Below are 20,526 nucleotides of genomic sequence, written 5' to 3'. Positions count from 1 at the left end.
CTCCATAACTGTTTTTTCCATCACTTCTTCTGAAAACATTTCGGATGAGACAGCATGTATGTATGTGATACTAGCACATGTGCAGCCACAACAATGCTGGAACATTTTTTCTGCTGGTTAACTTTTCAGTCCAGTGTAACTACTTCCATGATTTCTTTGGAGCACAGTAATGAGATTTGATTTGTAGAACAGGGCTGATGTACTTTATGGTGCTTTTAGCTAACTTTAGAAATGCAGTCATACTGTGGGGTTCTTCATTGTTGTTAGGTAATGACTTGGGGAGGGTCTTGCGCTGGGGAGCTGGCTACAGTGGGGAGGACCCCTACTCGATTTTGGTTTCCGTGGATGAGGCAGACGACGTTCTCATGGATCGCTGGACTATCCTTTTGGATGCGGAAGAACCAGTAGAAGGTGCAGAGAATGGCGTTGTGGAACCTGAGCCTCCGAAGGTGAGCTGAGCACCATTTGGGTCTGATTCTTAGGAACCGTTGTTTGAGTGAAAAATCAGGAGATAGATATTAATGTAGTTTAATCTTTTATGGCTTACCTATCTTTGAGCTTGGGCCTTACTGAGTGCTCCTTAGGGAACACAGCACATGTCTGCATCTAGTGCTTCAGTTTTGGTAGGACTGGTTGGCTGCAGAACACACTTTGTAGCTGCTTGGCAAAAACTGTGTGATAGAGGATTAATCAAAATATTTGAGTGGCAATGCTGTACCTATTTGCTTCACTTGGGAAGAAATCTATTTATCAAATAAGAAAAGCTTTTTGAAGGAATGCCACATAATTTCGGAACACTGGCGAAACTGGAGCGTCAACCAAAAAGCACACCCCCCCCTCCAAAATAAAAGTACTCTCCTCTTTAACAGTTTAAAAAATGGCTATGAGTTGCTGACCTTTGCAGGCAATAAATCCTTCTGTCATCTTCCTGCCATTGCATGTCTGTATATGTGGCATCTGTTTTATATTGGCAACTGTTTTATTTTTTTGGAGTGGAAGTCCTTGTCCCTTGGTTCATATTACTTGTTTCTGTTTAGGAAAAATAAAAAATGTTGGTTGTAGATGATTTCAGAGCTTTATGTGAATCCTGGTTCTGTTTATCTTCTGACAAAGAAATTGGACAAGGGAGTATCAAAAGAAAAGTAGGAAATTGTAATAATAGTAGCAGTTATCTAAGATGTTAGTCAAGTCGCTGGAAAATCCCAGGCATTATGTGTCACTTGGAGGTTTTAAGTTGCTCAGGTTCCAGATGTTTTTCACTTGTTGAAGACAGGGGTTGGTTTGCCCTGAGTGCCTAATCTACTTTTTTAAGGTGAAGGGTGTGAGCGCCAAGGACTAGGACAGAAAAGCTGGGGAACGAACTGGTATGCAAAGCAAGAATTAATTGCAGAAATGGTTGAAATCTGTAGAAACTTGAGACTGGCATATAGGGAGCTATTTAAAATGCAGCTGAGTGGGTGAAGTCAAGTTCTCCACTCATCTGGGTTAAGTCAGTCACCTTCCAAAGTAAGGAGGAGGGTCTCTCCAGCCATGTCATGATAAACCCAAGGCTGATGCCAAAAATAAGAATGGAGTAAGTGTTCAGCAGCTTGTGTAGTTATTGCATAAAATCACTTTGAGAACTTGGGTTGGTTTTATTTCTGCATTGTTTTTATTTCTGCCTTATTACGCTTGTTACTTGCAATTAAGATTAGATTTTGAAGTTTTTGATACTTCGGAAATAATGACTACACATGTCAACAATTGTCCATACAGCTTTATTTTTAGTGCAGTGTTTCTGGAAAATGTTTTCCAGAATCTGTCAAGATGCAAATGACTTGGAGGGATCATCTGCAAAGCTTAATTTTGTTGAAAAACTTAGGAATCTCTTCATTTAGAAACATGAGGAGGAAATCATACAATTTTTTTTTGTCAGATTGTACAGATGAACAATTACTGTGGTCTTGGCATCGATGCAGAGTTGAGCTTGGACTTTCATCACGCCAGAGAAGAAGAACCAGGGAAATTTAACAGCAGGTAATCCTGGGGAAACCAAACTCTGCTGTGTTATGTAACTTCCAGCTCACGCTGTGACTGATGGACTTGGAGTGCTACAGGTGTCCACAAGCAATATTGCCTCAGGCAGAGTTGGCACAGGGAAGAATTAAGTTACCCATGAACTCGTCGACACAGAATTCAGGGGTTTTGTTTGGTTTTCTTTTTTTTTTTTTTTTTGGGGGGGGGTGTGTGTTTTTTTGTTGTTTGTTTGTTTTGTTTGTTTTTCCTTTACCAAGAGAGAGCACCAAAGCCATTTTGGAAGCTCTGTCATTATAATTCAACATACCTGTTTGCCAATAACTGCAATGTTGAGTTCAGTGAAATTCTGAGGTAGTGGAGATGTCTTATTCAAAGCCTTTAGCCAGGGGAGAGGGCAGGGCTGCTACAAGAACAATAAACACACTGTTCAGAACTTCTTTGGTACGTTTCCCACCCATCCTTAGTGCTGTGGTAGCACCTGCATGCAGGTAGCCAGGATGAGAAAAGATATCTGTATCTCAAGTCAGACTGTGTGATGAAAAAGGTGTGGAGAGAGACCTTTCTCCTTTCTGGCATATAGAATAATCAATAATAGTACTTTTCCTTCTTCCCATAATCACTTAAATTGATGAGAAAAAGAAATCACATTTGTGCAATTAATCAGTAATTCCTTGTAGAAACAGTTTTTATCTGCTTTCCCTTATGTTTGTGAGTAAATGTCCTCTAAATTGTTCCTCAGTAGCCAGAGAGAATTACAGCCAGTTCAAATCCTAACTATCAAAAATATTTTCTGACTGGTTATGAGTGTAATGATGTATAGTCCCACCCATCTTGTAGTGTTGCATCTGTCATTACAAGCACTGCTCCTGGTTTTTGCTTTAAAAATTAATAATACAGGATACTGTTTGTGGTACGTAAGTTTCTGCTAGGCACAGGTTTATGTTTTCAGTCCACTGGATTAAAAACATCATAGGTAGTAAAATCAGGCAATAAGTTTGCATACAGCGCTGCCTGTTCCAGTGTATAAAACTGTTCCAGATTTATTTGTGAAATTAATACAGTGTAAGAGTTATGTTCATTTTCTTTTAAAATATACTACTCTGACTTTGGAAAGCTGCAGCACTTCAAATATGTGTCCTTTCCTTATTGGCACTGTATTTAAGGGTTATACTCTTTTAAAAATCATTTTCAGTAAATTAACTAAGAAAAGTGGCGATTTAATGCCAGGAGCAACAGCTGCTGGCATGCGAACTGCCTGCTCTGGAGTGCAGAACAGGAAGTTTCAGTTGTGGCTACAGAAGTTGCAGGTGTCCTTGGAGGGACAATGGGCTTGAGTACTCTTCTGAACCAAGACCTTAAGCTGGTGAGATGTCCCACGCGGTGAGTCCCTTTACTCCCTCAGGACTCTGTACCTGTGGCTGGCAGCTCACAGTGCAGTGGTGACTGGATTCCCACAGGGAATTTAGTGCTGAACTTGAATCGCAGGGCAGTAGAAATAATGTATGTTGAAGCAGTGATGGTTTTTACATTGTTGAGTGCCCAGCTATGTGAGGTTTTTTCACACCGTAAAACTGAAGGATCAGGGCATCTGCCATCATTCCTCTGTTCCCACAGGCTCACAGAATGTTAAGGATTGAAAGGGATCTCGAAGATCATCCAGTCCAATCCCCCCACCAGAGCAGGAACACCTGGATGAGGCTACACAGGAAGACAGCCAGGCGGGTTTTGAATGTCTCCAGAGTAGGAGACTCCACAACCCCCCTGGGCAGCCTGTTCTAGTGCTCCGTCACCCTCACTGAGAAGTTTCTTTTCAAATTTAAATGGAACCTCCTGTGTTCCAGTTTATACCCATTGCCCCTTGTCCTACCATTGGTCATCACTGAGAAGAGCCTGGCTCCATCCTCGTGACACTCACCCTTTATATATTTGTAAACATTAATGAGGTCACCCCTCAGTGTCATCTTCTCCAAGCTAAAGAGCCCCAGCTCCCTCAGCCTTTCCTCATAAGGGAGATGCTCCACTCCCTTCATCATCTTTGTTGCCCTGTGCTGGACTCTCTCCAGCAGTTCCGTGTCCCTCGTGAACTGAGAGGCCCAGAACTGGACACAATATTCCAGGTGTGGTCTCACCAGGGCAGAGTAGAGGGGCAGGAGAACCTCTCTTGACCTACTAACCACCCCACTTCTAATACACCCCAGGATGCCATTGGCCTTCCTGGCCACAAGGGCACAGTGCTGGCTTATGGTCATCCTGCTGTCCACCAGGTCCCTCTCCTCTACACTGCTCTCCAACAGGTCATTCGGAAGCTGAAGCAGTCTTCCGTGTTGTCTGTTACTGAAGAGACCACATCTTGTTTGTGCCATCCAAGGCTGGCAGGAGGCTGCTGTGGCAGGCAGTCTCCTGGATGTGAGGTTAGGCAGAGAGAATATTCTGCACAATTTACAGCAAGTTTAGAATTGTTTTACAAAATACAAAGCTGTTTTCTCTCTCGGTGGGGGGAGGGTTTGAAAGTATTGGTTGTTGAATTTGTTGGTTGTGGGGTTTAAAATACTACAACAGCTGCTATTTTTTTTGTTTCTTGAGCCATCTGTACGTGAACCTGGTAAAAGTTCTTTCCCAGTCAGTAAGATCACCCTAATAAAAGCACCCAGACACTAATTATTGGTCGGCGCTCTTAGCTTCTGCAGTGGAAGTTTCCCACCCAGCGGTGGGCTTGTTGAATTGCAGAATTAGATGAATGGTGGTCATTTTGTTTAGCTTGATAGCTTTCCATGCTGTGTGTCCTGTGATTCTGAGGGGTTTGCTTCTGAGGTATGTTACCTAGCCGGTTACACGTGCTCAGGGGAAACTGCAGTTCATTTTAAAAGGCCTGTCACACTGATTTCTTATCTATCACCTTCAAAAAAGAGTTTCCCAAACCTGCCCTTCTAGGTGTGCAGCAGTTGGCAAGAGCTCTGAAGACTCTGGCTTTCTGCATCAGCTCACTTTGCCTCTTCATGGCTTGTGAGTACTGGCTTCTTTATTTTGTTTTCATGAAAGCCTGATGCTCTTTCTTCCTCGGGCCACCAGAGGTGCTTGCTGCTCAAGCAACCACTGAGATGATTAAACTGGTTGTGTAAATTAACACTGTGGTGTCTCCTTGAGTCTATGGAGACTTGTTTGTGGGACTTCTTAAGAGTAAAGGTGGTTTTTCAGTTTGCTCTATCAAGGATAAATACAACATTGCAATACCTAAAAAAAATGTTTGCTTCATAATCCATGAAACTGGTCATATGTGGGATCACTTTTTAACTTCATCTATTCTGAGATACACAGCTAAACTGAAGAATGAGTCCAACCTTCTGAACATCCCTCATGAAGGGTGTATGTAGCTTTATGGATGTAGCCATCAGGTAGTGTGTGAATGTTGGCTCTACTTGTAGTGCGTCTTTTGTAGGAAGACAAATCAAAGGGTGATTCCTGGGCTGTGTAGTTCAAGTCTCCAAACTCATGTGAGCAGTAGGATGTTACTTCAATACCTGTACTCTAGAGAGCCCTCCAAATAATTCTGCCAAGAAATAATGATGCAAGTGTAACCTCATCTGTGTGTTCCTGCTGCAGCAGCAGGATTGGACTGGATGATCTTTTGAGGTCCCTTCCAATCCCTAACATTCTGTGATTCTGTGAAGTGTCTCAGCCGAGCTGATGCAAGGGTTCGCTGGCTGCATGGGGACGGGTGACCTGCAGGTGACACCTTGCCCGCCTCTCTTATCCCCATCAGTGTCTTTTACAGCAGGGACTGCAGTGAGTCTCACCTAATGCCAGCCTTGCTTTCCTTCAGCACAAGTAAGGTGTTGGAGACTGCTCCAAGGACAACTTCGTCCTTTACCCCTTGCTCATTAACTGTGGTGCAACTGCTGTCTGAAAAATGTATCTAACCAGGGCTTTGCTTCAGCAGATACTTATTCATTCTACCCAAGTGGGCAAGGTAGTGTGTCTACTGCGTGGTTTATGCTAAGAGTAGTCTGACAGCTTCCACTGGCACTTTCACCCCGAATCACGTCCCACGCGTAGATGTGCACAAACGGGTGGTGATTCTCTCTAGTGGTGGATGTACAGAGATCACCCTTCCAAGCTTGGCTGGCCATTTTACTCATAAAACCTTTCAGACACCTTCAAAACCACTGGGTAGGAACTGGCGTGGTAGTGTCACAGAAATTGATTTGTTCATTCTTACTTGGTCTCCATGTCCTAGTAAGATATATTAATGGAACGGAATATGTATGTGAGAATGGAGCAGTGGGGTGAAATCTCTGCCATTTACCCTTGGTGGCACATCACGGGTTCTGTACCCAATCTCTCTGGATCCGGTGGACTTGTGTGATCCCTCAGTGCTTCTTAGAAGTCACGTAATTCAGGACCGTGTGTACAGTTGTGGCACTGTGTCATGTTCTTTCAGTTTCTGCCTGCTTCCTTCTACATTTAACAAAAATTATACTTCTCAGGGATATTTAAAGTGTTTCCTACCAATATTCTGTTATTTTTCAGTTGTATCCGAATCAGACAAAACCTGTCTTAGCATAGACACATCTTACTGTCTGAAGTAGAGGCATACATTAAGCATATGTTAACTGGTGTTACATCAGATACCTTTAATCGGGTGCTGTTTAAAACTGTTAGTATATAAGGCTAATCATTCCCATTGTAGTAAATTAAGAGCACTGAGCAGTGTCTGTCTGAAGAGCTGGCTCTAACCCACATGCTAAACTTGTCTTCCCCACTTAAACGTCTACAGAGTTTAGACATAATGCTTGAGAGATTTTGCAGAATTGGATTCCAATGACATCCATGTGCTAGTCAGGTCAAATAATGGAAACTTATGCTTTTTATTTTAAGGTTGCCCTGAAGGCCATGTATCCAAAGGTTTCCATTACTGAAGAAAATAGTGTCTAAATCACATGTGTTTATGCTATTCTTAAAATATTTTGACATTTCTGGGGATGCCATAAAATCTTCCTCATCTTTTTAAACTCTAAAAGTAGAGATGTTAGAGCTCTGTCACAGGTTAACATTACTAAGCATGTTTTAAGTTTCTACAGCTGAGTGTATTTCAAATGAATTAGCAATTGCAAAGACTTGCAAAGGTTGTTATGCCTTAATTATTCTAGCACGGCATGACAAAACATTTTAAAATGTTTCATGAAGACTTCTAGCCCTTAGTTAAAAAACCAAAAACCTGTATTTTAGCCCAGAAGTGTACCTTTTGAAGAGGCATTGTATTCAGGCAGTGCTTTAAGAAGGAATGATTTTTCTGTAGTAAAATTTCACAGATCTCTGCATGCCTTGACAGCACAGATCATCCTTAAAGTAAAAGTTATATGAAGTAGCAGTTTGTGGCTTACGCTTTGTTTTTGCATAAAGCTAGAAGAATTTGGAGAGGGTTTAAATGGAAAACCTCTTTAGCATACCTGCTAGAGGATGGTACTGCTGTATGTATGAGAAAGTGCTGTGCTGTGCCTTACCTTTTAGTTACAGGATGTTTGTCTGCTCTTAGGTTTCACAACAAAGGAGTTTACGTCAAAGTTGGGCTGCAGAAGATAAGTCATACCAGAAACCTTCACAAAGACATAAAGCTTCAAGTGGACCAGCACGAGGTGGAGTTACCAAGTATAGAAGGACTCATTTTCATTAATATACCCAGGTAAAAAGGAGAGGAAGGATCCTGTGCGAATGCATGTCTGGCTGTATGAATGGAAACGCTGCTTGGTACTTGAGCACGAAATGTTAAATAGTTAGATAAAACGCTAAATAGGTGGTTGTTATTGGATATTTCTGATTATTGCCTGACTTGCTGGCTTTGCCATGGTGCCTCAGGAGCCAGCTATTCATACCATTTTGACATAGTTTTTCTGATTCTTTTAAAGTGGCGGTCTCACTCTACATAAAGATGGCACTATATTGTTTTCCCTGTGCAAACCCCCATACGTTTGCTATTTCTTCTGTGTCCTAACAGTAATTTGGAATGATTTTGTCACCAAAGGTCTTCAGACTTCTTTTGGAGCAGTCTTCCAGTAAAACATGGCTTTTTAGGCATGGTTGTAGGCCTGTGGCTTCCATCCACTACCATTTTACCCCTCGCCCAAGCTATTTGAATGGTCCACTGGATTTCACCATGACTTGTAGAAGGATGATCAGCTTGCACACCCTTTCTGGCACGCTAGAGACCAGGTGCCTAAGCAGCCCCTGCAGTGAAGGACAGCCAGGATTACGCTGTCAAACGCTGTCCAGGCCCCAGTGCCAGCTGTTCAGTGTGTGTGGAGTCAGTGATGCTCCCCGGGTAGCTGTGGAAAACCCACAGTTCAGGCACCTTTTGTGGGGTTGTGGTGGCTGCCCTGGCAGCTGCAGGGAACTGGAGTTACTGCTGTGGAAGAAAGGAAGGCAAATCTGCAGGAAATCTGGCTGCCTTTGGTGGGCTGCTGGTAGAGGCAGGTTTTGTGCTTGCACAAAACTGGCAGATAATTAGTGCTGCCATTCTACTTTTTTTCAAGTACACCCTCACCTCAAAGTACCTATCTCTTTCTGTTTAGTCTGAAAATGTTTCAGCTTTTTATTCAAATATATATTTACATGTGCCCACACGTATGTGCACTTGCACATACGCGCAAGTATGCACCGCACATGAGAACTGTGGAGAAAAAAGATCACGATTAGTGCTAGCAGTCAGTACACTAAAACATTAAGTGATCTGAGTAAGGAGGGTCAGTACTGCACAAGATGCAACACGGTGTTAAATTGTCAGAAGTGTTTCAGGGGACTGAAGTGCAGGAATACCTGCTCGACTACAAGTGGGTTTGGCCACATACAAGAATAAAAACTTGATACTTGTGTTAGTTTTAGTTTCTCTTCAGTAGCTTCTATGAATGTTGTCAAGACCAGTAAGGTCTATGTCAGGTTCTTCAGTCTCGGATGCTAAGGGTTAGTTTAGCTGTAACCAGCAAACTGAAACTCTTTGGAATTACTTTGTTCTTACCTACTCTTTTTCTTTCAAATGGAAACTACTTATTTCACTCCCGTTTTCACTCCTAAAATATATGTTCAGAAGTCTTCCCAATTTTAGGAAAGCCCTTCCGGCTTTTGCGTTGCAGGAAAGCCGTGTTGTCTCATCCAGCTGGTGGGGAGCAGAGTGTCCAGCTTTTCAAAGTCTGATGAAGCAGCCACCACTCGCAGGGCTCGGGGCAGGGAGCGCTGGGTTCCTGTGGCAGGTGGGTGTGTATGTGGTGACCGTGGTGTGTTCTCTACGCAGCTGGGGGTCCGGAGCTGATCTCTGGGGGTCTGAGAGTGATAACCGCTTTGAGAAGCCACGCATCGACGATGGCCTGCTGGAAGTTGTGGGTGTGACTGGTGTGGTTCACATGGTAAGCTGGTGTCCCAGTAAAAACAGCATTGCAACTGTGCAGTCCTAAAAAGTATGCATTTATGGTAAGGATATACCATTGATTATTCAGATACTTGTTGCGCCACGCAGAATTGGTTACAGACCAGCACTGGCTGGCTGTGAACAACACGTTGGGATGTCGGGAGTTCCACTGCAGCTGGCAGGCCTGTCCATGGACTGCAGGGCCTTCTCATTGCCTGTTTATTGGCGTGCCCTCAGTATCCGTACTTCGGTGTCAGAGTGCAGCAGGTGGAATGGAAACGGAAGAGACCTGTGGTTGGATCAGAACAAGTAATAAGAGTGTGAAGAACTTGGTAAAAGTGCATGGTGAAATGCTTAAGTATCTTAAGTGTCTTAAGTATCTTAAGTGTCTTAAGTAGGCTTTGAAACAAGGCCAGAAACACACATTTACATATATATTAAATACATATATATATATATATAAAGGAATGCACTCACTTTCTCATAACAGGTAACATGTTGTCAAAACCAAACAATTCACGGTATGAAAACAAGGTTTTAACATTACAAAAACACCCACTCTTAGTGTATTTGCAAAAAATCTTGTCATACCTTATCACGGCCAGAGCAACGATTCCTTCTAGACATGTGGCTTTGTAATTACCTGCCACAGGCTTTCCAACACCTGTCTCTGAGAATCTGATGCTAGCTGCTTTTGATCTGAATGCTACATGAAGCAGGTGGTATGCGAGTTCTGCAAAGAATATTATGACTCAATTTCTGCAACTTTCGTTCTTCTACATATTACCTATTTTTACAATGGCCTGCTGTTAGCAATGTGGTCCTGTGGGATGGTAGGTTATTTTTGTCTTTTCCTCATATTTCTTTCACTATCTTAAGAAATCTGCATGTGAAAAAGTGTATGTGGTCAGGTTACTAGAGACAACTAATCCATGCAACCACCAAAAATGGAAGGTGAGTGCTTCAAATTGTTTGTCCAGCTCGACCTTTGGTGTTGGCAGATTTACAGTTTTGTAATTAGATCTTTTTAAGGAAGACAAATATACAACATTCCATTAGAAGAAGTGGTTTGATAGAGATCCTTAAAATATTTGTGAAGTTTGAAGCAAGAAGGAGTGTACCCATTGCTTTGAAATATGAATGTTAACAAACCTGTGCTCTGGTTTTGTGATCTTACGTTAAGGTTTTTACTCCCATGTTTGGTGTCTGTACGCATTCCCCAAGAGAATGCTGCAGCAGAAAAGTTCACTGTGCTTTGCTTTGTACAGTTAACACTCAGCCATTAGTTGTAGTTGAGTAGATATATATGTTATTGAGTATATATACATATGTATATATGCAGATGGAGTTGAGTTTGGGAAAACTCTCCCTTTTAGTAAAGTGCCTTTAGTTTTTTGAGTTTCACATGTGCTGAAGTCTGTGTGTATATTTAGGTGTTTTAAAAATGTGTTTACTAAGCTATGGAGGGGGGAAGTGTAAAAGCAAATGACCTTTGTGAGCGGATGCTCCCTGGCCAACCCAAGCAAACCAATTACCTCTGTGTGTAAGATGTTTTGCTTCCAGCAGCCTGTGCAGGGGTATCTGAGTTCTTCGTGCACTAACTTAAATAATTAATGCTGCATCAGTAAAGGCATCTTATCCAGATTATGCCTAAATGGTTCTTTTTACCTGAAACTTAAAACACCAGGTGAGGATAAAATTCTGTTCTCTCAGTTTAAGTGCAGCTAATATTTGTGCGTCTTGTTGGTTGCGATGATTGATATTCTGGCTTTTACTTCCTAACAGGGTCAAGTCCAAGGTGGTTTTCGATCAGGAATCCGCATAGCCCAAGGCTCATATTTTCGTGTAACACTCCTAAAGCCAATTCCAGTTCAAGTTGATGGAGAGCCCTGGATTCAGGCCCCTGGCCAGATTATTATTTCTGCTGCAGGACCAAAGGTACTGGCTGTAGGTTTGTCTTAGCATGTTGACTTTGTTCATCAGTGGATCTTATGGTATTTTCTTGCTTATTTGTTATGTTCTGACGGTTAACTTTAAAGAAACTGGTTGGCACAGTGTGGTTAACTGTTGAATAAACACACAGCAGTTTCTACAGAGCATGGTTTGAGGGCCCTCTCCAGTGGCTCAGATGTGGCTTGTATTTAAAAACAAACAGTCCCTGAGCTTCAGCGTAGTGACTTAATTTTTTCCCCTATATTGAGACCTCCAGGCAGTGTTGCTTGTCCTGGAGCAGACCATGGTTATGAGGGCGGTGGCAGAACTGCAGTGTGCGGTGGTAGGAAGTGTCTACTGGCAGTGCCAGAGGAGTGAGGGTCCGTCAGAGACCAGCAAAGGAGAAAACTGAATAATGGAGGAGGAGAGTCTGAGAAAATACTTTGGAATAAATGGTGTCTGTTTTCCCTTGGTATCTTGTTGCTTTTTCCATGCGAGACAGACCCTGACACACCAATGTGATGTTCACAGAGTTCGCTTTATTGTCGGACCGGGCTGGCTTTATAGCAAAGCTGCCCTGTCCATGCGCCTTACAACAACGTGATTGGTTGTAACCCGTGCTATACAATAACGTGGGCGATTGCTCACTCATTGTTACCTTCTAATGGTGCTCCTTTAGTTTCTTTTGTCTCTGGCTTCACCTCTCAGCCAGGCTGGTGACAACGCCATCCCCCCAGGGCGAGTGGGGGCGCTCTGCCACTACAGTATCTCAGTGTAGATGTAGAAGGAAAACCACATCGGCTACGTAAGAATTTAACGTCTTTGTTCACACTGAAGTTGTGAAATAACCATTTTGCAGTAGTTTACGCTGGTGTGCACCAGTCTACACATTTGTCTGCTACCTTAAGGTTGTTTTCTTAACTCACACAAATTTGTTGCTACAGGCAATGTTGGAGAATATGTAGCCCCACCAGGAGGGCTCCCAGAACAATGGCCCTTACAGAGGAAAAATGGTTGAAAAAGAGGCTCATACCTCAGAAATTTTGGAATATGTTAAACTTTGTTCTTTTCCTGACAGAAAGGTGGGAAAAGAAAAAGACAGAACAAACCTAACTTGTCCTTCCAGTGACAAATATTTCTATCTTTCTATCAGGTTAGTGACTAATAGCATTATCTGGATATTATGTGTATGCTTGTACATGAGTATGTATGCACACACATACACATCCTTATACATCTATATACACGTACATACATGTGTATATATGTTTATGTAAAAAAAAACCAGTTAAAGCTGTAGCTTTATAAGGGTAGGTGCTTCAGATAGTTGAGTTCTTCTGTTGCAGCTCCAGCATTTTACTTGTTTATTAGTTAGTTGCCTTAGATCTGCTTATAGGTGACTACAGATACTTTAATACTCACTTTCTGTTAAAACATTCCATTGTAGGTCCACATGTTGAAAAAATCCAAGCAGAAGCAGAAAAAAACTGGAAGCCTGAAAGAGATGAGAGTGGATAGCGTGTCAGTCTCTGAAGGAGGACGATAAGTGAAGACCTCTGCTCAGCAGCGATGCAGCACACCCACTACCGAGATAGTTCAGTAAAACCGAGTGCAGACAGCTGGTGAAGAGGGTTATGAGTGTGCCTTTCATTACATTTTGATAGTACTGGGTTCTACTTCATTTTTCAAAGATAGTGCCTCATTGTTACAAATAACTATTATGTACCACTTGTCTCCTCCAAAATGTTTACTTTGGGTTGCTTTTCCATAAGCCATTTTCCATTTTTTCATGTATATAGAAACTGAGGCCAAACAGAGATTCCAAAATGCTGAGATTCGTGCATCTACTTTCACAAAGACTCTTCGCCTCCTCACAGCTTTTTTTCTTAAGAAAATAATTCCATATATAAATTTTGGTGCATTGTTCCATAAGTGAAAATGTCTTCCTTAAAATTGCTGCTCACAGTAGCCTACCAACCAAAAAAAGGCAAAGACATGAGCTGCTGAGAACTCCTTAGATCGGTCCAAATAGCATGACTGAAACAGTACTACTGTAAAGAGCAAAACAGAAAACACAGGAGAGGTTATTTCTATAAAAGGAGCCCTGTGCACTGTGAAGAGAGAAAGTGCTAGAACAGCTGAGTCAAAATATTTCAGAGAGTTTACTTCAACAGTATTTGGACAGTATGAATGAAGGGGAAACAGCTTGTAGAGCAAGTTGTCAACTGCAGCTTAGTTTCTCCTGTATTATTCAGGAAAAGCCTATTTCAAAAGGAATTTGAATTTCAGCAGCTACCAGTCTAACATAAAAAAGGAACAAGAATACCTGAGGCAGTATTACATTACACTGATTGTTTTCTATCATTGAAACCATTATCTTTGACACCAGCCTTTTCTTCTTAACTTGTGCAGTTTAATTTTCATTAATTTTTCACAGTTGGGTTGTAATTTAACAGCATGCTCAAAGACTAAAAGAATAATCACTAATTGCAGTAAGAGAAGTACCATTTAGTGTTCACTTAAAGTAAATTAGCACAGTCATATGTTAGAACTGAACTGAAGTGCAGTGTATCTTCCCTGAGGAGCCTTAGGAGGTGTTGAAGCCTATAGTGTGCATGTAACATGCTGTAGGCTTCAGATAACTGGGAATGCGATAGCTGCCACAAAAACGCGCTTACCTGATCAGCCTTCTCAAGCTCTTGGGTGGGCGCTTGTATCAGGTGTGCGCCCAGGGACACAGTGACTGTCTTTTCTCACTTGGACGAGTGTGTGCTCTGCAGAGGCTGTTCCTCTGTCAGCTCCCGTGAGACCAGTTTCACATCTCTGTGCTCACCCATCTGCTGAAGATGTGGGGATCTGGTACTTCCCTTACAGCTTCCTGCCAGGCACTAGAGCAGATGTGCTGGTCCTGTCACACTTTACATCTGCTGCCCATGGCCATAGTTGGTCTTCACTCATGTCTCTGCTTGGTCTGATCTCACTGTGGTTCTCCAATGACTGAACCTTTCTCTTCAGATGAACATCACACACAAGAGGCCCCCTGAGCCAGCTGTGGTGCAGGGGGCCACTTGGTATTGCCACTTGTATGCATCTGCTGCCTGCAGCTGCTTAAGCTGTGTTGGCCAGAGCCTGCTTAGCAGCCACTGGGCTTACTTTGCCCACTATTGCATAGTAATATTGAATTCAGCTGTGTATGACATGGATTCATCACTCAAGTGGCAGCTTTAGGAGCATTCCTCCTGCCAGTGTGTCTAGAAAAACACCTCCAGCTGCTTCAGGGGACTTCAGTGTAACTTTGAAATACACAAAAGCCATTTTGTGTTGAAGCCAATTGTGTGCTGAGGCAGCTCTTGCTGGCTCTTGTTGATCAGTCTGTACTCTAAGCACTGTGCCAGCTTCAACAATATCTCATCATTACCTGTGCGTTCTGCTTTCCAGTGAGTTCCTAGTGCTCTGGTAGAGATGCATTTGGAGGACTGACTCCTGTTTTCAATGAAGCCTGTTATTATTTTTTTTAAATTGTTTATTTAATTTTAGAGGCGTTCTTCAGGTACCACCACGTGAACTACAACTTATCTGTTTATTCAACCTGCAAACTACACTCATACTATGAAGGAGACAGTGTGTGGATAGTACTGAGCTAAAATCCTCGTCTCCTGATCATTAAACGCAAGGTTGTCTCCGTTTCAGAACCTGAGTATGAAGGATCAGCTGGAGCTCCTCTGGCATCCTGGTACCAGCATTACAAGTAGGAAGGGTGAGGTGTTGTATTTCAGGGTGGGCCCCCTCAGGATGAAGCCCACAAATTAGAGAGGAAATCTGAAATAGATTGCTGCTTGTAATTGTCCAGAAAGCCAGAGAAACTGCTTTGTGTCCTCGGGGCAGCAGAAAGAATGCATGGTCTACTTTCTAATTGCTGACTCAGTAATGGAGAGCAAAACTTGACTTTTTGTTACAGAAAACATGCGTAAGCTTTAAGACTGACTGTCTTCTACAGCCCAAGTAAATAAACCTGTCATACTGTTTTTCCAGACATATATCACCCTGCAGCCTGCAGCTGACAGTGTTTCATGTTCTTGGCTCATAATGGCTTGGCTGTCTCTCCCTATTGCTCAATATCTGTTATCTGAAATAATAAGAAACTCCCAGGCCACAGTATTTTAATCAGAGGGCCCCTTACTGTGGCATATAGTTCCAAGGGGATTTTCCATCCCTGGAACCCTGCAGGAGCCTCAGGGTAGTGCTGTGGTAGCACGGTGACACAGCTACGAGTGTGATCTCCTCTTGCCTGCTGGAGGGGATCCTGGTGGAGGACAGAGAGGCTTGGAGTTTTCTTTTTTCTTTCCCTTTTCTTTTTGTTTCCAGAAACCAGCTCCCACATGTTGTCTGGGTACACGAGTGTCACACTGGCATGAAAATGTATCTTAAGAAAAACACACTTGGCATTTAAGGTCTCTCTCATTAAGTCCTTCTTAATGTGTTTTGAAGAGAAAACAGGTTCCTTGGCAGTTGAGATAGGAAGGCTCCTGTAAAGCTTTTAAAAGAAGGAACTCACCATTTAACCCCTCTAGTAAGGTGTTCCCATTTCTGGTACTATATTATTTTTTTCTGACATTTTCATCACACATAGTATCTGAGAAGGCTTAGTATTTTCTTCCATAGTATGTAAGACTTCCTCGAAGAGAGGAGATAACTCTTTGCAGTTAAGACAAAACATTTTGACTTAGCCTTTACATTTAAGAAAGCAATGCAGTATAATTTACATGATAGTGGGCAGATAAATGATTCTCTGAGTCTTTGAGTAACACTGCCTGAGAACCTAGTGGTCACACAGCCAAGTGCTTTAATACAATAACAAGTGTAGGGGAAGAGGCTCCCTTCTGTCTAGACAGGTGTTAATCAACAGCAGGGACACAGGACACAGGGACCATAATCTAGAGAGGGAGGAAACGCAGGCTCATTGTTATCCTGAGCACACTCCTCATCATCTGTCTTGCTGCCCTGCCCATTTACCCTGCCTGCAAACCACGGCAGGCACAGGTAGCACAGCCAGCATCCCCACAGCTCCACTGCTGAGACGTGCTCCTGACCTTTCACTAGTGTCCCACGAGGCTTTGCCAGCATGGGGGAGAGAAGAGTCCTGAAAATCGTGGTGCATTTCACATACCCCACTACTGCAGACACAAGAAGGTGGTCAGTTGGTTAAAATCCATTTGGCTGGGTGAACACATTACCTCTGTCTTCAGTTAGGAGAACTGAAATTCAAAAGCTCATCCCTGAGACACAGGTGCTACTTCAGAAAATTTGCTGCTTCTTCCCCCATGGCTTTTACACTTGATTTGTATAGTTTAAATTGCTGATGTTTTCATTGCATTGATTGAAAGAGTTATTTTGCCAAAACTTCTTGTTTATTTATGTGTGTGTGCACATGTATGTGTATACATACCTATGCACACAACCTTTAAAAACAGTCCATATTGTGTTGCCTTTCACAGTGCCTACTTGTACAGGTTTTGCTGTGTTACAGCATCCTGACAGCACTCACTTCTGGATCTTTGTCTCACCAGTTTTGGACAGGACACAGAGCTTGTATGTATTTCTAGTGGACATGTGCTTTCCAACAAGACATGATGGCAATATAGCGAAAGCACAACTGTGTTTAGAGTACAGTCTCTGCACGTGTACAGTTTGAGCTCTTCTTTCTCTTTTTAGATTTTAGTCAAGTCTGTGTGTCTAAAATCAATGACAATGGCTATTGTAGCATTTTAAAAACTAGAAGCTGTAGCATAGTCCACTGCAAGACTTCAATAAGGAGCAAAACTAAATGAACTGTTATAGACAACTGTTCATTAATCTTCACAGTTACCCTCTTCCAAGTATTGTACAGATGGCATTTCTTTAAAAAGCAAATAATGTACTTGTTTTGAATATCAGCTGTTTGGAATTGCTAAGCATTTACGTGTGCATATGACTCTGTGGCACAGTCATTATCAAATACAGCATCATTTTGTGGGAGGAGAAGGTAAGATGAGCTGTTGTGACACTTACAGACTTATGTCGAACACACAACATGTTCAGCTGCACAGGTATTCAGTCTGCACTCGTACCTGTTCTTAACAACCTTCATACTAATGGCGCATTTTCCTGCCTTTCTGCCCTTTGAGCCCACCTTTCTACTGAAACTGGTAACAAAGGCAAGAGTATGTGGTGGTGGATATGTGTGGTGAGTGGGGGAATGGAGATCCTGCTCTAAAACACTGCTGGGGCTATTGGGCTTAGACTGTTCATTAATCTCTACTTCAGCCGTTTAACAGCTGTGCAGCAAAGACTTAGCAGCTGCTGAACTACCTTGGATTCATGGTGACAGTGTTGCCTCATTTTCAGGCTTTGACCTTGTATGCACCAGTATGTGTATCACTTCATATACTTCTTGCACTTAACATAAAATGCAGGTTGGATAGGCTTAGATTGTGGCAAAATTGCAGTGTTTGTACTTTTTTTGTAAATATGGGGATGATTCTACAGATACAAAGATGCACTTTCTGGTAATGATAAAACAAGTTTGTAGAATGCAACTGTTTAGGGAGTTCCTCTGACTGCAGCATTCCTTAATCTCCATCCATCTCTAGTACTGTGTTCTTGAAAGTCTGCTTGGGAATGAGAGATGGTATCTTCCTCCCATAGCAGTATGTATTTATAGCTGACTGACTGAAAGTTCATATATATTTTTAAACAATTACAAATTGGCTGCTAAGATTTAGGTTTATTAGACTGATTTTATAATGCATAAAAGTCATATTAAAGTTTTATTTATAATGTCAACATTTACTGATTTGACACTTGGCTTGTAGGAGAGATCCAACTCAAAGCCTTTGTTCCTTTTGCTATTTAATGGTTTGGGTTTTGTGGGTTTTTTTTGGTTTATATTTTTATTTTTACAGTGTAGCCATTGTATGTATGGAATGCAGTGAAATGAATGCAAATTACTAACCTTAATCTGCAATTAGACCAGGAATTTCAGTGTTTACAGGACAGTGACTATTGATTGTAAACCCATACATGTCAGGCGAAACAGTGCACTCTTTCTGTGTTTTGGAAGCATTGTTTCTGCTTCCCATGTCAATTAATGAAATAGCTGCCTTTTGGCTTAGATTCCGGGTTATGTCCCTTTGGAGAGATTTAAATGTGGACGATGATTTTTCTGCCATGATCTCATAGGACAGAATTTCTACTGATACAAGTGTTGTATTCAACATGTTTTCTGAAAGATTGACTTTATTTTTTGTGAAGGTAATTTATGAGAATGTTTTATAAGCAGACCAGTGTTGGTGAAAAAGTTGGTCTGAAGTCTTGAAATACATGTGTGTAGATATTAAAGACGTATCCCAAACCAAAGTATTTTTTAATAGGGCACTGTTACTACTGATAGTAGTTATCCCTCTGAGCTCTCCTAGCAACACACCCATTTAACGTGTCACTGTGCACAGCTCAGGTGTGATCTGAGAGATGACTTTGATTCGAGAAGATGTGGCTTCGTGTATATTGTATCCCATAGTACACCTCTGGCAGCAACTTCTAATACAGAATCTGGTGTAGAAGGCAGAATTTTTCCCTCATACAAATTACTGTCAGTTAAAGAGCAGAGAGCCTGCCCTTGTGCTTGAGTGCAGGAATGTTCCAAGTCTGGTGACTGATGGGCTCTTACAGTCCCATCCACTGTCCACAGGGTGAGTCCCATGTCAGTCCTTCTGCTTTCTGAAGGAAGGAAGGTGCAAATCAATGTGCCTGTGTCAAGCAGTTAACAGCTTGCCTTGCCATGGCATCCCTTTCTTTGTGCTGCTGATCTTGCCAAATTGGGTAGCAAGAGGTGCTTGAAGAATTACTGAGTATTTATTGTGTAATTTTAGGTGCTTATAAAGCTTTCACTGCTATTTTAAAGCAAAATTTTGGGGATCTGTAGCATAGCAATAGCTGTATAACTCAAGCTTTCTGAACATGCCAAAAGCAAGTTATCCTTGGCATAGTTTAATTAGCAATGGTGTAGATAATAGCAATCAATACCTTGAAGCTGCAAATTCTGATTATTGGAAGGGAGCAACTCCACTTTGAATGCAAAGCATCACAGAGTTTGTAATTCACTATAAATTTCCATGTCCCTCCTACTTATGGGCCATCTGTGACATTTTAACTCTTCTCAAACTATTGCTTAACTATTGCTTAAATAACTGTGTTTTTCACCTCTGGTTATCTAAATCATCCAATATCAAGCAGTTTTATGAAATCCGAATTTAATATCAAGATATTTTAACATGTCTTATAGCATTTCTTGTGACTGTTCTAATACATTGGTAATAAATCCTCTTGGCCCAACAAACTAAGGTAAGCTGACCATTGAACAGCTTAGTTATTGTCTAATGTTTGTGCATCTGCCTAATAATTCTCAGAATAAAAGCCTAAATACGAGCATTGAAGTGGTTGAAAACTGTTTCCACATTGTGTGCCTCAAACCAGTAATGAATTATCACACATTTACTTGTGGATTGGTCTCAGAAACAGGCTTCTAATAATGTGACTTGTTTCTCAATGTCTGCCTTGCAAATCACTATGCTGTGGTAACTTGTCTACAAGTAACATACCTAGTGTACTAACTGGTTTAAAAAAAAGATAATTTATAAAAGATGGACTTTTATTATTTAAACATCTGTTTGTCCTTCGGTTATGTTCTTAGAACAATTCTGTATATATTTTGCAATATGTGTTTTGTGTTTAATTTGATTGTACATTTTGCACTTATTTGACATTCTGTATTCTAAGTATTATTTACAAGTTCCAGAGTTCTATAACTAGAATTTGTCTGTGAAAAATACAACATCTCTTCTACCCTGGATATTTGTGGAGTAGTCATGCTTTAAAAAAAAAAAAAAATTAAATACACTTCTGCAGAGAGAAACATAATTTGTTTCAGCTAGGCACTACTTTTATAGGTATTGTGTAGCCGTGCTGTTTGAGATGGGGTCACACTTCGTGAGAGGGTGGCTGTGTTGTAGCAGTGTTATTTCATAGGTTTTAGTTTCTAGGATGACACCTACACACTGTAAGTTTGACCCCTGCAACATTCAAGCACTTTTAGAACCCTTATTTGTATGGTAGCACCTACTCTAACTGGTAAAATCTTTCTGTGA

General features: G+C 41.6%; 1 protein-coding gene across 1 annotated transcript in view; it reads left to right on the top strand.

Annotated features, from left to right (window-relative positions):
• The window catches only part of DGKQ (diacylglycerol kinase theta), a 100,876-nt gene extending 80,647 nt beyond the window's left edge, over positions 1-20,229 (top strand). The window contains exons 18-23 of the mRNA XM_065861102.2: positions 268-449; positions 1,916-2,016; positions 7,550-7,696; positions 9,299-9,410; positions 11,198-11,350; positions 12,792-20,229. Of these exons, the coding sequence (XP_065717174.1) occupies positions 268-449; positions 1,916-2,016; positions 7,550-7,696; positions 9,299-9,410; positions 11,198-11,350; positions 12,792-12,890 (794 nt within the window). The 3' untranslated portion in view covers positions 12,891-20,229. The remainder of the gene's footprint in view (positions 1-267; positions 450-1,915; positions 2,017-7,549; positions 7,697-9,298; positions 9,411-11,197; positions 11,351-12,791) is intronic.
• Positions 20,230-20,526: the final 297 nt, after the last annotated feature.

The sequence above is a fragment of the Patagioenas fasciata genome, chromosome Z, assembly GCF_037038585.1.
Source record: "Patagioenas fasciata isolate bPatFas1 chromosome Z, bPatFas1.hap1, whole genome shotgun sequence".
In the NCBI taxonomy this organism is placed as follows: domain Eukaryota; kingdom Metazoa; phylum Chordata; class Aves; order Columbiformes; family Columbidae; genus Patagioenas; species Patagioenas fasciata.
This window is presented reverse-complemented; position numbering and strand designations above follow the sequence as displayed.